Source organism: Mirounga leonina, unplaced genomic scaffold, assembly GCF_011800145.1.
Source record: "Mirounga leonina isolate KUSES-001 unplaced genomic scaffold, KU_Mleo_1.0 Mir_82, whole genome shotgun sequence".
Lineage (NCBI taxonomy): Eukaryota > Metazoa > Chordata > Mammalia > Carnivora > Phocidae > Mirounga > Mirounga leonina.
In genome coordinates this window covers 4,680,270-4,693,682 of record NW_023270825.1, presented here as the reverse complement: position 1 = coordinate 4,693,682, position 13,413 = coordinate 4,680,270, and the positions used below count along the sequence as shown (strand labels likewise).

Sequence of the window (13,413 nt, the reverse complement as noted above, 5' to 3'; positions counted from 1 at the left end):
ACAACCCTACCCTGGACCGTGTAATGGGCTAACCTGTGGGGCGGGTGAGGCAGGAACACTCTGGAACCTGCCCATTTTCTGATTATTATCTGCATGGAATTTACAGTTTAGGGCAGGGATAGTCTCTTCCAGGTACACTCTGTTAGTTTCTCTTTTGATGATAGGATTTATGAGTGGGCCAGGACAATAGCAGGAACAGGGCACAGAACTTCAGGAAGCCACTGCTTATCGCGTGGGAAATGTTAAACTTGGACATATTCTTCTCTTTTGTCTTTATGACATTTTATGATTTATAGCACATAATCTGGCATGAATCTCATCTGCTGTGTATGTGACCTCCTCTTTATGAAGTGAACAGTTCATAAATGAATAAAGTAAAGGCCGCGGGTGAAGGGACAGGGCATGAACCCACAGCCAGTTATGGACAGAAGGTGGACACCAGTCTTCAGATGATTGGCTAGCACTGTCCCCCCAGGAGCAGGCAGCTTGAGGGAAGAGTGCCCTAATCATGTCTGGAATTCAAAGGAGAGGAGGGCAGGAAGCCTCTGACCTGTGTGAGAAGAAGATGCCTCTGCGCAGGAAGCGGTGTGGTTTCTGGCCCGTGGCTCTCTCTATCCGGTTTACCAGCTCCTTGTCGATTTTACTGCTTCCGAACCGAACTGGGAAAAAAAAAATTGTAACAAAGGAGATATGGCCACCTTAGGTGGTGTGAGGTTTGGCGATCGGATATTACTGAAGGGGAAAGACTAGTGTATTGTGTACAATCTTAATGAACCCAGACTCTTTAGGCCTTCTGCTCCCAGTCCCTTCTCTCAACCCAAAGTCATATTTCTTTCACAAGGACAGTTGAGATCACAACCAGCAAACAGGAAACTAATTACAGAATTAAACACTGTTTTGTCTGGGACTGGATTTTGATTGGAAACATCCAGAATTCAGTCTGGCTAGCAACTTTTCACACCTCCGCTCCCCTAGTTGCTTATTAAGGCATGATCTGTGGACAATGACACCGTAATTTTAATATTCTTTAATTGTTGCATTGAATTAATATGTCTTAAAACAAATTTTCCCTCATTGATGGTCTACACTTAAAATTATGGAAAATGGCTTTTGACTTTAATGAAAACATTTCAGCAATGCCTCTTCACTGGTGATTACCAGTGATCTCAGAGTAAGGATTCCCCGAGCAGGAAGCCCCACGAGGAGGGGCTTGCCAGTGGCCACCTGCCCCCTGTGAGGAGTCATCCTTCTTAAGGTCACTTCTAGCTTTTCAGCTCTACAATCACTATCACTGGAATCTCTTAGGTAATCCATTCCTGACTTTAACCATTAAGTGAGAGGTGATTTAAATGACTGCAAAGATGCCATTCTTTTTTTTTTTTTTTTTAAAGATTTTATTTATTTATTTGAGAGAGAGAGAATGAGAGAGAGCACATGAGAGGGGGGAGGGCCAGAGGGAGAAGCAGACTCCCTGCCGAGCAGGGAGCCCGATGCGGGACTCGATCCCAGGACTCCAGGATCATGACCTGAGCCGAAGGTAGTCGCTTAACCAACTGAGCCACCCAGGCGCCCAAAGATGCCATTCTAATAGACCTTTCCTCAAGTTCTGAATCGCTCAAAAAAAGGGAAAAAAGCTTCTACTAAGCTATCTACTATAGATCGTTATTTCAAAATAAGTTTTACATCGTATTCTAGTTAAAAAGAATCCTTTGGGAATGTATTGCATGACCAAAAGATTTTAGGATCTATTTTTTTTTTCTTGGCATTGAAGCTTGACTGGGTTTATAATTCAAAATAAAAACACACCAATGGGATCAACTCAAGGGAATCACTTGTATAAGTTGGGGCTTCTCCCAGGACATACCAATGAGCTTGTCATAGTCGATGCCCTTGGCACTGCTCGTCTGTACTGTCCACGGGTCCACAAAATCCTCCTCAGCTTCTGCAGCATCCAGGCCACTATTGCTCCCAAGTGCCGGGTTCCCTGGAGGGCAGTCAGCCTTGTAGTCCTCCCCCACGGCGGCTTTGTAGCTCATTTTCAATGATAACAACATCTTTACTGCAGAATCGATTTCATCCTGGACAAAGGAAATGAGGATGAAGGCTAAAAATACCACCATAGCTAACGTTTTGCTGAATGTGACTGCTGACACGTGGCAGGCACCGTGCTAAATGCCCTCACACCCGTTCCTTCCTTAGCCTCAAAACACCCCCTGGAGGCAGGCACCACTGTCACCGTGCCGTTCCAGCTGAAGACTCTGAGACACAGAGAGGCGAAGGAGCTTGCCCTTGGACACACAGCAAGTCGTGGGCCCGAATGTCTTTTATTTTCTTTTATTTGTCTTTTATTTATTATGCTGTTCTAGTCCTATGGATTACTACCACAAACACTATGGGACAAATGGACATGATACACACTGTTATTTATGACACAGTGAATATGCTGAAGATTTCTCAAACGCTACTGATGCTAGAGAACGTGTGACAAGCTCCCTGAACTGAGTATAAGGAATTCTATGTGGGACCTTGTTTTTACGTTCTACACAGTTGAGATGAGTATTTGTGGAAGCTTAAATAATGCCACTGAGGACAGTGACAGCAACTCTAGACATCAGGGAAGCAGATAAAGGCAAGGAAAAACACAGGCTTTCAAGTCCTGAATTAAGGAGGGATGCAGTGGGAAATAGTTGTATTGCTGTACTTTGGAGTCTTATCAAGCTGTCCAAAGTGTTTGCATACTGAGTGTTTAAAAATAAGCATAAGGAAAACAAATGTAAAAATATATTCTTGGGTATTCTGGAAATCTGGTAAAGAGACCTCCTGCTCCAGAAGCCCACACGAGCCGCCCTTGAAGGCTGGCCTCTGGAAGAGCAGGCCTCATTAGGCAGATTAGTCATGCTATGCCCCAAAGCTCTGCTCCTGTGACTGGCCTTGCTGGATCAGATCACAAACAAAGAATATACACAGGCCAATTTGCTTGCCAAAGGAAGTACAAACATTCCCATTTAGAGTATACCCATCATGTTCTATGAAGTGGGCTTCCTAAGTGGAGAGACACATCACCAACCTCCATTCGGAGGGAACTGCTGTGTCAGGTACGGGCCCTGAGCCACAGGGAACTGTCACCGTGGGGCAGCGCTCATGTGCATTAAAGATACCGATGGCTTCTGCAGACACAGATTTGTGTTTCACACTCTGAAACTACCTGGATTTTGTTATTACAATGAATTAGAATTGTGGGCTCAGTAACTCTGTGGATATACCTCCTATAAGAGAGAGGATATTTGCCCAGGTGGGATAGGTAAGTATGTTTTACTCATCTAATTTCTGCAGTGCCTAAGCTCAGTGCAACAAAATAAATGTTTAGCAAGCATGATTTGTTGAATTATCCATGGAAAGAATTACCCTGCTTTGAAGTACACTTTAGTCAATATCCTTTTATCACTGGCTATGTTGACATTTCATACTCTATCTGGTTTAACTCTGCTTGCAACTAGGAGGCTCTTTGAAAGTCAAACATTTAACCAGTGTCCCTGCTCGAGAACTGTGTGTAGTCTAGAATGCGATTTAAATGGACAGGCAAGCTTGCCTTGTCTATTTTCTTGTTCTCAATCTAACATGGACCAGAACACTGAAACAGGATTTAAAAGGTGACGTTCTTGGGGGAGGAAAAAACAAAAAAAGACTATGTACAACCTGATTTTATCTGAAGTTCCAACACAGGGAGAGCTATCTATGGTGGAGACCCAGGGTGGAGGGTAGAGGCAGTGACTGCAGGTGTCTGAGGATGGCTTCCGGGGGCTGCTATCTTGTTTCCCGATTTGGACACTGGTTACCCAGGTGTAGTCATTTTGTGAAAGTACAGTAAGCTGATTATGAGCTCCATATCTTTCTGAATAAATGGTGCACTTCAATTTAAAAAGTTTACCTTGGGTGCCCGTGTGGCTCAGTTGGTTAAGCATCTGCCTTCGGCTCAGGTCATGATCCCAGTGTCCTGGGATTGAGTCCTGCATCGGGCTCCCTGCTCAGCTGGGAGTCTGCCTCTCCTCCTACCCTTCCTCCCTGTCCATGATCTCCCTCTCTCTCAAATAAATAAAATCTTAAAAAAAAAAAAAAAAAGTTTACATAAACTAAAAGGACAAGGAAAAAGACTTTGCTCTCTGTCTTAACCTCTGTGGTCCAGTGTCATTTCTTGAGTCCTGCCCAAACTGCTCATGCCCTTGGCCACGGTCTCTCCTCAGAGCCCCTAGATTCTGACCTATGCCCCCAGGAGACACCCTGCTTTTTAGTGAGCTGTTACTGAAAGCAGGGGGTCTTATTCCCTTAGTACATGGAGCAGAAAAGAACGTTGAGGACCATGGCCGAGACAGCTGGAGAAAGAGCCCACGGTGTCCTCACTGTATCGGTGTTCCCAGAGTGGCTCGAGTGTTTTGCATAAAGTGAATTCCTAAACTCCCAGGTGCTTCTCTTATAACACATTCCAGGGTCAAATTTACTTCTGAATTTTCATCATTTAACGCTGACTTTATCATGCAACCTCTGATCTCTCTTGTTAAGAGTCAGCTGATTGCGGGCGCCTGGGTGGCTCAGTTGGTTGAGCGACTGCCTTCGGCTCAGGTCATGATCCTGGAGTCCCGGGATCGAGCCCCGCATTGGGCTCCCTGCTCGGCGGGGAGCCTGCTTCTCCCTCTGACCCTCCCCCCTCTCATGTGCTCTCTGTCTCTCTCATTCTCTCTGTCTCAAATAAATAAATAAAATCTTAAAAAAAAAAAAAGAGTCAGCTGATTGCATAAATCAAAGAACACACCTGGAAGAGTAATTCTAAACTGTGTTAAGTACTGCTTGTTTACTAATGAACGGAACTGGAGATCACTAAGAATTGCTAACTAAAAACACTTATTAAATGTTATTCAAACTTAATGTTACATTGACACAGATACCACTGTCAAGTTTCCAAAAATGGGTTTAAAGAGCAAATGATTAACATCTGGGTCCTTTATTTACTTCAGATTTTTAAAAACAACTTAGTTTCATCCACTGAGTCCTATCTGGTGTGTAAACCTCTTCTTGTGATTAACCAACTCCTTTTTTGGGACATCACTTTCTTTCAGTACTATTTTATGTGTAATGGCTTATTTGGGGTCCAAAGAGTCAAAGTAAACTGCCAGGATGGGTGGGAGATGGTTGATCTCCATCTGGGGAGGACCCAGGGGGGCTTCTGAAAAGGAAACAACGGGTTGGAAGTGATGGTGAAGAAAAAGCTGAGTGACCTAAGGGTGGAGGCATCGCAGAATGAAAGGCAGCGCTCATGTGCATTAAAGATACAGATGGCAAGGACTACACTTTTGAAACACCCTGCAGCAACAGCAGACAGACCTTTCAGAAAGGCACAACCCCATGAGGACAAAGGCAATGAAAAGAGGATGTCGGCAACAAGATTTCGGAAGCGGTAGAGTTGCTGGATGACTGGCTATGGACCGAGCACAACAAATGTGAGGATGTCGTGAAAACACTGGAATTAAGCTGCTGGGGAGTCCCAGGGCTGGGGCATCCGTGGAAGTGAGGGTGAACGTTGGCTATGAAACAGGAACTCAGGTAGAAAGTCCGTTTAAAAAGCAGCTGCTTGGCTCTCCCCCCCACCCCCCTCCCCAGGCAAAGGTCCTGTGCCAGTGAGGTCAAGTTACAAGTGTCTAGATTGGGGGCGCTCTGCACGGTGGGGGCAAAGCACCAGGAGCACAGAAGGTCAGGGATAGCCACACAGCCCAGCTCCTCTGTCCCACAGAGAACATCAGGAAAATCATCATCAAGATCTCAGAGATAAAAGGATACTTACTGTACCTAGGAAACAAGAATGGGGTGCAATGAGGAAAGGAACATTCAGAAAGCAAATGAGCTCACAGAAGTTAAAAATGACAGGATAAATGAAAAACAACTAGAGGGTTAGGAATTGAGGAAGGGGAACCTGGCTGGCTCAGTTGGGAGGCCAATGAACTCTTGATCTCAGGGTTGTGAGCTCGAGCCCCATGTTGGGTGAAGAGCTTACTTAAAAAACAAACAAACAGGGCACCTGGGTGGCTCAGTTGGTTAAGCGACTGCCTTCGGCTCAGGTCATGATCCTGGAGTCCCGGGATCGAGTCCCGCATCGGGCTCCCTGCTCAGCAGGGAGTCTGCTTCTCCCTCTGACCCTCCTCCCTCTCATGCTCTCTGTCTCTCATTCTCTCTCTCTCAAATAAATAAATAAAATCTTTAAAAACAAACAAACAAATAAACAAAGCAACATAAGAGGTTGAGGAAATACACCTGAAAGAACAACAAGAAGAAAACAAAATGGAAAGCACAAGTCAAAAAATAAAAGCAGAGGACCAGTTTCAGGGGGAAAAAAAATCCGTAAATAGAGAAAACAGGAGAGAAGAAATCAGAAACAAAAGAATTTCTCAGCATAAGGCTCATAAGTTTCTAGTTAGAAAGGATGTACTCATCCCCAGAAATTTCAGAATACTGGAACAAAGAGACCTTCCTGCAAATTTCCGGAGAAAAAACAAGGGACTGGCATCTGGCTTCTCCACAGCTACTCAGGCTTCTGAATTCCATGAGAAAATCACTTCTTGCTTATCAATCAAACACTACATAAAGGTACTTTCAGACATGCAAGATCCTCCAAATTACTTCTTTAGCACAAATTTTTTCAGAGACCATTAGAGGATTTGCTCTGTCAAGAGAGTAAACAAAGGAGTGAGACACAGGATCGGGAAACAGAGACCCAACAGGGAGGTAAGGGAAGGGCCTAAGGTGGGCAGTGTGGATGGTGAGAGGCAGCAGTCTGTCTGAGCAGGCGGAGTGCTGGGAGAGACCTTATGGAGATGAGCTGCAGGCTGCCTGATGTGAGTGCCTCAGGAGGAGACTCACCGAACTGGAAGGGGCCTGGAGAGCTCCTACCATCAGTATACAAAAGCACGGAGCCGACAGGAATCAAGACAAATATCAACTCCAGGGCAGGAAAGGAAAAACACTCATACTCTACTCCATGGGTCAGTTGTCTGTAGCATTTATGCAGTCAGAAGAACGTCGATGCTGACACTGTGACATGCATGGGACACCAGATGGATGGGAAGTGTTGACAGAAGTGTTAACTCCTCATTTTCCACAGCTAAAGCCCCAAACTTGAGTATCAACAGGAGCAATATAAAAGTGTGATTCTGAGAGTGAATCAGCTGAAAGGACTGAAATGTTCATTTCTGGGAACAGGCAGGTGGATGACTGCTGGATTTCAGTGGCTTTTCTTTATTTTTTATTTTATTTTTTTCCCAGTGGCTTTTCTTTATACCACATGCATCAATAAAGGAGAAAACGAATTTAAAGTTATAGCCAAAATACTTCAGTTACTGAGGGAACAGTCTGTTCCGGGTAACATGACCCCAGCCTTGGCCCAGATGCACGTGTAGAGAACCCAACAAAATCACATACCTTTGATGCCTTCCCAGCTTTGAGGGACCGCACAAGCTCCCCCTGAGCAGCTATGCTGTTGAACAGTTCCAGTGGGGAGGCACACCCCTGCTCACCGTTGGGCATGTCTGCCATCTCTGGGACCTAGGTTTACAGCTGGCTAGGAGGTTGGAAGATTTGCTCCGTGGTCCAGACAAAACTGTGGGGGAGAAGGGGGAGAAGGGGATGGGGAAGGAGGGAGAGACTGATTAACGAGCCACTGTAGCTGTTTTACCTTTCCTGCTCTACCTAGTCCTCGTCTTTCCGAAAAGGTTGGAGAGGAGTTATAATAAAGGGCATGGATAAAATAACATTAGTAAAAGTATAAGCAGAAATTTCGGGCCATGAAAAAGGAGAAAAGTGGATGAACAGATGCCCGCGATGAGGACTGAAGGAACTGCTAGGACTCACCACTGGCAGGACTCCTCCAACTGAGACCAAGTGTGCCTCACCTAGCACCCAGCACCCAGGAAGGACTTGTGTCTGTGCACAGAGTAAGTACCAGAGTGCTTTAACAAACCTAAGTTCACCAGAACTAAAAACACTCAGCAAACTGCAATTTACTCTTTATCTTAATTGTACTGGGGATGAGTCCCGCGCCCTTGCAGCCATAGCCAACAGGTCACTGAGCAAATGGCTTCCTCTGCTGGCCAGCTGCTCTGTTCTCAGGTTAAGCAAGGCCTGGGGTCAAGGACAAGATCATATCTAGGATGAGGGTAGGGCCTTATCTGTTCTGGGATCCAAATGAGGAAAAGAAGGATACATGGCCTGTCCATTCTACACCCTGTCCTACTTCACTGCAGCCCTTTGAAAAAGGTGTACCTGCACCTTTTATTAGTCGTTACTTTTAACCTTGAAAAAGGTGGGACACAGGGCAGGCCACCTGATGCTGCCTGGTGCAGAGACTGAGCACACTCAGTTCCCTCTTGGGTCAGTCACTTCCCTTTTTTGAGTGTCAGCTTCCTCATCTAGAAAGTGGTACAATCAGGAATCTCTTCAGCTACCTCAAGGGCTGCTATGAGAAGAAATGAGGAAAAACTAAAAGGCAGCATTCTGTAAACTGTAAAGCAAGATACAAATCCATTATGAGTATTATTTGTTAGGGTTCCAGGGCTTGGCCGAACCCCAGCTCTGTTTACAACTTGCTACTCGGCCCTGAACAAGAGGACAATGACAATGGGCTGGGCCAGGGCAGCCAACCCCCAGCACCTCCACACCTGCTATTTTTCTGAACACCTTATACACATCCATTCACTGAAGTCTCACAGCAATCCTGTGAGATCTGTTGTCTCCATTTCATAGATGAGGAAACTGAGGCACAGAGAGGTTACAGAACTTCCCCGAGATAACACAAGTGGAAGGGGTGGGATATAAACTTAGGCAGCTACAGCTCACACTCTCGAATACTGTCCTACACGTTACTTAACTGTGAGGAGTCTCAGCCTCTCAACTATAATGTGGGGCCGACGGTAACACTACCTGCAGGATTGCTGTGTGGATGGAGCATGATGGTTCAGGTAAATAACCAGCCCAGCACAGCACTGGCCCCACCAGGAGAGGTTCAATAGGTGACTATTATGTCTTTAATTATTTAAATTTTTTCTGTTAACTTTATGAACCAAAACCCCAAACCTGAGGGGTAATTTGTTTGTTTGTTTTTTAAGTTAAACACTAGCCCTAACATGGGGCTCAAACTTAGAACTCTGAGATCAAGAGTCACATGTTCCACCAAGTGAGCTACCCAGGTGCTCCTGGGGTACTTTATTTTTATTATTTTGTTAAATGTTTAAGAAGGATATAAATTTTAAGTAGGCTTATCTTTATATAAATCAATGAGAGCATAATACTGAAACCAGGATGAGACAGTAACCAGTTTCTTTTCCCTCCTGGCTGAGAATCACCTCAATTCCCAGAAAAGGGAAGTTGGGTGAAATAACTGCTTCAGATAACAAAGCTCACAGTTTAGGAAGGCCTGCAAGAAGGAATGCGGAAGAACCTCTGACTAGCACTGGAGAGGAGAAACAAACACTCAGGCCCGCATCAAATTACAATCAAAGGATGAAAATTACTTCTAGCCACAAATGATCAAACATCAGGTCCAGCTCCTTTACACACGATCCCAAATTTGTCCAACCTTCAAAGTTGGATGGCTTGATGTATGCTCTGCATTAGCAGATGAGAGGTGATGGCTCAGGGAAGTCAGAACTGCCCTGAAGTCCCACCGCCAGAGGAGCTAAGCCAGGATCCGACCCCAAAGTCCTCCGAAACCCTGTGTTCCCTCAGCATTCCAGCTGCTCCCCCTGCCCGGAATGATACTCTCTCCGCTAACACTGCAGGTTATTTTACTAATTCAGACCTCAGCTCTTCTCTGCAGCCTTTCCTGGTTCCTGTACCTCTGCGGCCAAGCTGATGGCTGGGTCGTTGGTGGTCCCCGGGTATTCTGTTAGTAACTTGATGACAGCACTCATGTGGCATTTAGTTATTCATGTCTTCTCCACCAGACAATAAAAGCAAACACTGGGTTTTACTCTTTTATGTGCCTCTAATGCCTGGTACACAGCAGTTTATCAACATTTACTGAATTAATCAATCTCATAAGTCACCCAGTTCAGGGTGCCTGGGTGGCTCAGTCGTTAAACGTCTGCCTTCAGCTCAGGTCATGATCCCAGGGTCCTGGGATGGAGTCCCACATCGGGCTCCCTGCTCTGCGGGAAGCCTGCTTCTCCCTCTCCCACTCCCCCTGCTTGTGTTCCTGCTCTTGCTATGTCTCTGTCCAAAAAAATAAATAAAATCTTCTAAAAAAAAAAAAAATCACCCAGTTCAATATTCCCCCTAAAGTTTATATCCTCTCATGTTATCTTTGCAAGTGCTTATTCCAGTTTAAGGTAGTTTAAGGTAGAAGCCACATGGTGCCTTCTCCAGGTCTCACACCCCAAGTCTAGTTTTTTAACCCACTGCTAACATCTGCCTACCGTCTTGGTCGCTTTCTTTGGAATTCTCTTTTATTTATCCCTGTCCTTCCAAAAGTGTAGTATCTGGCATACAAGGCAATGGGTGACAGCAGTAAGGTTTTGAAGTCTGCGAGTAGGACCAAAAGCATTAGCCTTAAAATTCCTAAAGAAAGGACCAGGTAGAATAACTGGGTATGCCCTGGACAGATAATCTCCCCCTGCAATGGAGCCGGTAACTGTAGAGGATCAGCTAGACGAATGGGGCCTGCACCTAGGGTCCATGTTGTAGGGAAAAATATGTTTTCCCAAAGCAGAATTCCGTTTGAAAGCACACGGGAGCTAAATCTGATGAGGGAACAGCAGGTAAGGTCTCCTCACTCTCATGATCATGAGGCAAACACTGCATGGGAACCACCCACATGATAAATTTTGTGTGCATGTGTGTATGTGTATGTGATGCAACCTCTTGAAAGACAAGAAAACAGGGGCGCCTGGGTGGCTCAGATGGTTAAGCATCTGCCTTCGGCTCGGGTCATGATCTCGGTGTCCTGGGATCAAGCCCTGCGTCGGCCTTCCTGCTCAGGGGGAGCCTGCTTCTCCCCCTCCCCTTCCCCCTGCTTCTGTTCCCTCTCTTGCTGTGTCTGTCAAATAAATAAATAAAATCTTAAAAAAAACCAAACAAACAGGAAAACATAACAGAATCTCTTAGTTCACACGCCCATCCATTTACCCCCGTTTCGTGTGTCTCCTCTCCTTTTTCCTCGCGTCTAGTCGACATGCTCCTTTATTTTTTTGTTAACTTTTATAATGAAATTTAACTTCAGAAGTTTTTAACCCAGAGTTCAGCATGTCTGAAATGACATCAACAGTTTGCATACACACTGGTATGTGCACGGTTCTAAGCAGAGTATCCAGGTTACTTTTCCAAAGGGGTCCGAGATGCAAAAACTCTATGAACGACTGTCTTAGTGTTTACCGCATAAAGGGCAAATAGAGCTTTGAATCTTTGTTAGGAGAGCTGTTTTATCTACTTAACAAATAGTAAAATCTAAAACAAAGAAACAAAGCTGTAATCTATGGAGTTAACTATCATCTCCTCTGAAAAAAGTATTGGGAGTTAGAGCAAAACTTCATAATCCATGGCAGATCCTAATGCACCTTTAAAGAGAAAGCTAAAAGGCTCTTAAAAATTACTTCTCAATTCCTCTTTTTAAAGATCTTGAATCTTGTGCTCATTTTGAAAGGTTTCATTGTTCTGGAAGAGCGTAACAGGCACTTGAAGAAACTGGGTGGTTTCGGAATGGGGAAGAGAAAGAATTATAGAACCATTTAACAGAACACGACAATGACTTGGGCCATCCTGAAATCATCTCACAGATCAGAATACACTGGTCTACAATTTGGGGAAAGGGGGCATAAACAGCCAATTCTAGAGCAGCCGGGAAGAGCATTGTTTCTGGATGCCTGGAGTACCACCAGGAGGTGGGATACCGTCTTTCACGTCCAGGCCCCACAGCATGCGTGACAATGTCTTTGGATGGTCAAGTCCCCAGAAGACAAGAAAACGACCTCTGTGGAGCAAGGAGTCCTTTAACACTTCAAACCTTGGGACAGGTTACGTCCACCTTTTCTTTGTTAAACACTGAAAAGAAAGGTTGTTTTTCCCTTCAAATGATAAAACCCATGTTACCTTAAAAGGCGAAGACACGAACTTCTATGAAGCCAGGCCTAAGATACTCTTGTGTATGACAATGAGAAAGCTAACACGTTAGGATGTTGAGTATATAAGGAGGCCTCATCAGTGAAAACCGTGCGTGAGAGCCAACTCGAAGGTGCTGCAAGATGAGCTGTAGGGCCAAACAGGCAACTGCTCACCGAGTATCTCCATTCCCTTTGGAAGCTGTGAATCACCTGAGCTTCGGGTCAACGGGATGAAACACAATGCACAACAGCCTGATTCTAAGAGACACAACCCCTTGCCCCCCAAACCAAGGTTTTCAGTGCTTTGCTAAAAGGCTGGTAAAAATTCCAACGAGATCTAAGCCTCGTGAAGATGGTAATACATACCCAGGATGTGGGAGGCACTGCAGACGTGGCCACTGGTCACGCTGGGCAGCTGAGTGGCTGAGACTGCCCCGAGCAGCCAGAGGTCTTCTTTTATAGTCTTCCCCTGTTTCTTTCAGTTTCTTTTTTAGAAAAAGGTCTTCTCTCCTTTTTCCTGTTTACCCTACTCTTCAGCTATTTGCACGTAGGGATTTTTTATAAATTACTTAGTTTCTCAGAAACACTCGGGATTCTTGACCAACCTCCTTGGTGAGGCTGTCCAATCAGGGGTGGGCTGGGTGGGGGTGTGGGGGGGACGGGTGGAGACCGAGCCATTAGCCGGTCGTTGCATCAGCCGCCCCATACTCCAGATTGGCCTCCATGTAACCTCTCCACCCTCTTCCCGTCCCCCACCCTCTGCATTAGTGTGAGTAACTGTTTATGTGTAGTCGTGGGAAGGCGGAAAGGCGGCTGTGAACTCCCCGCAGCTGCTCACCGAGGCAGCGCAATGCAGTGGAAAGAGCAGGAGCTCTGGGGTCGGACGGACCTAGCTTTCAATCCCAGCTTGGGCGCTTTCTCGTGTCAAGACCTTGGGCAAGTGCCATTACCTCTCTGCCTCATCCTCAGGTTCCTCATCTGCGAAATGGGCATAAAGAAGCCTCCTGACTTTACCGCGGAGGGAACTGAGTGCGATACTATAGGCAAAGCCCCCAGCACGTGGCACACACTCGTTCAAAGTGGGGGCCTCTCGCCTTGGGGGAGGGGAAGGAGGAGGGGACGAGGAAGGGTCGGTGCCGGCGGGAGTGGGCGACAGACGGGGACGCGGGCGCTCGGAGGAGGGGGGCGAGGGGCGCCGTGACAGCCTCCACGCCCCTCGTGGTGCCAGAACCCGGCGGGCAGCGAGCCGGGCTCTGAGGAGGATACTCCGGGCCCTCGC

At 46.0% G+C, this 13,413-nt stretch overlaps 1 protein-coding gene across 2 annotated transcripts in view; it reads right to left on the bottom strand.

The window, feature by feature from the left end:
- WARS1 (tryptophanyl-tRNA synthetase 1) overlaps window positions 1-13,413 on the bottom strand; it is a 31,549-nt gene that overhangs the window by 17,975 nt on the left and 161 nt on the right. Inside the window, exons 1-4 of one of the 2 annotated variants that reach the window (XM_034992511.1) lie at window positions 12,501-12,733; window positions 7,465-7,642; window positions 1,865-2,078; window positions 551-659 (exon numbers count right to left, since the gene is read on the bottom strand). In XM_034992511.1, coding sequence (XP_034848402.1) covers window positions 551-659; window positions 1,865-2,078; window positions 7,465-7,578 — 437 coding nt within the window. In that variant the 5' untranslated portion in view covers window positions 7,579-7,642; window positions 12,501-12,733. Of the gene's footprint in view, window positions 1-550; window positions 660-1,864; window positions 2,079-7,464; window positions 7,643-12,500; window positions 12,734-13,413 lie in introns of those variants that run through there. The other variant, XM_034992512.1, reaches the window with a different exon arrangement.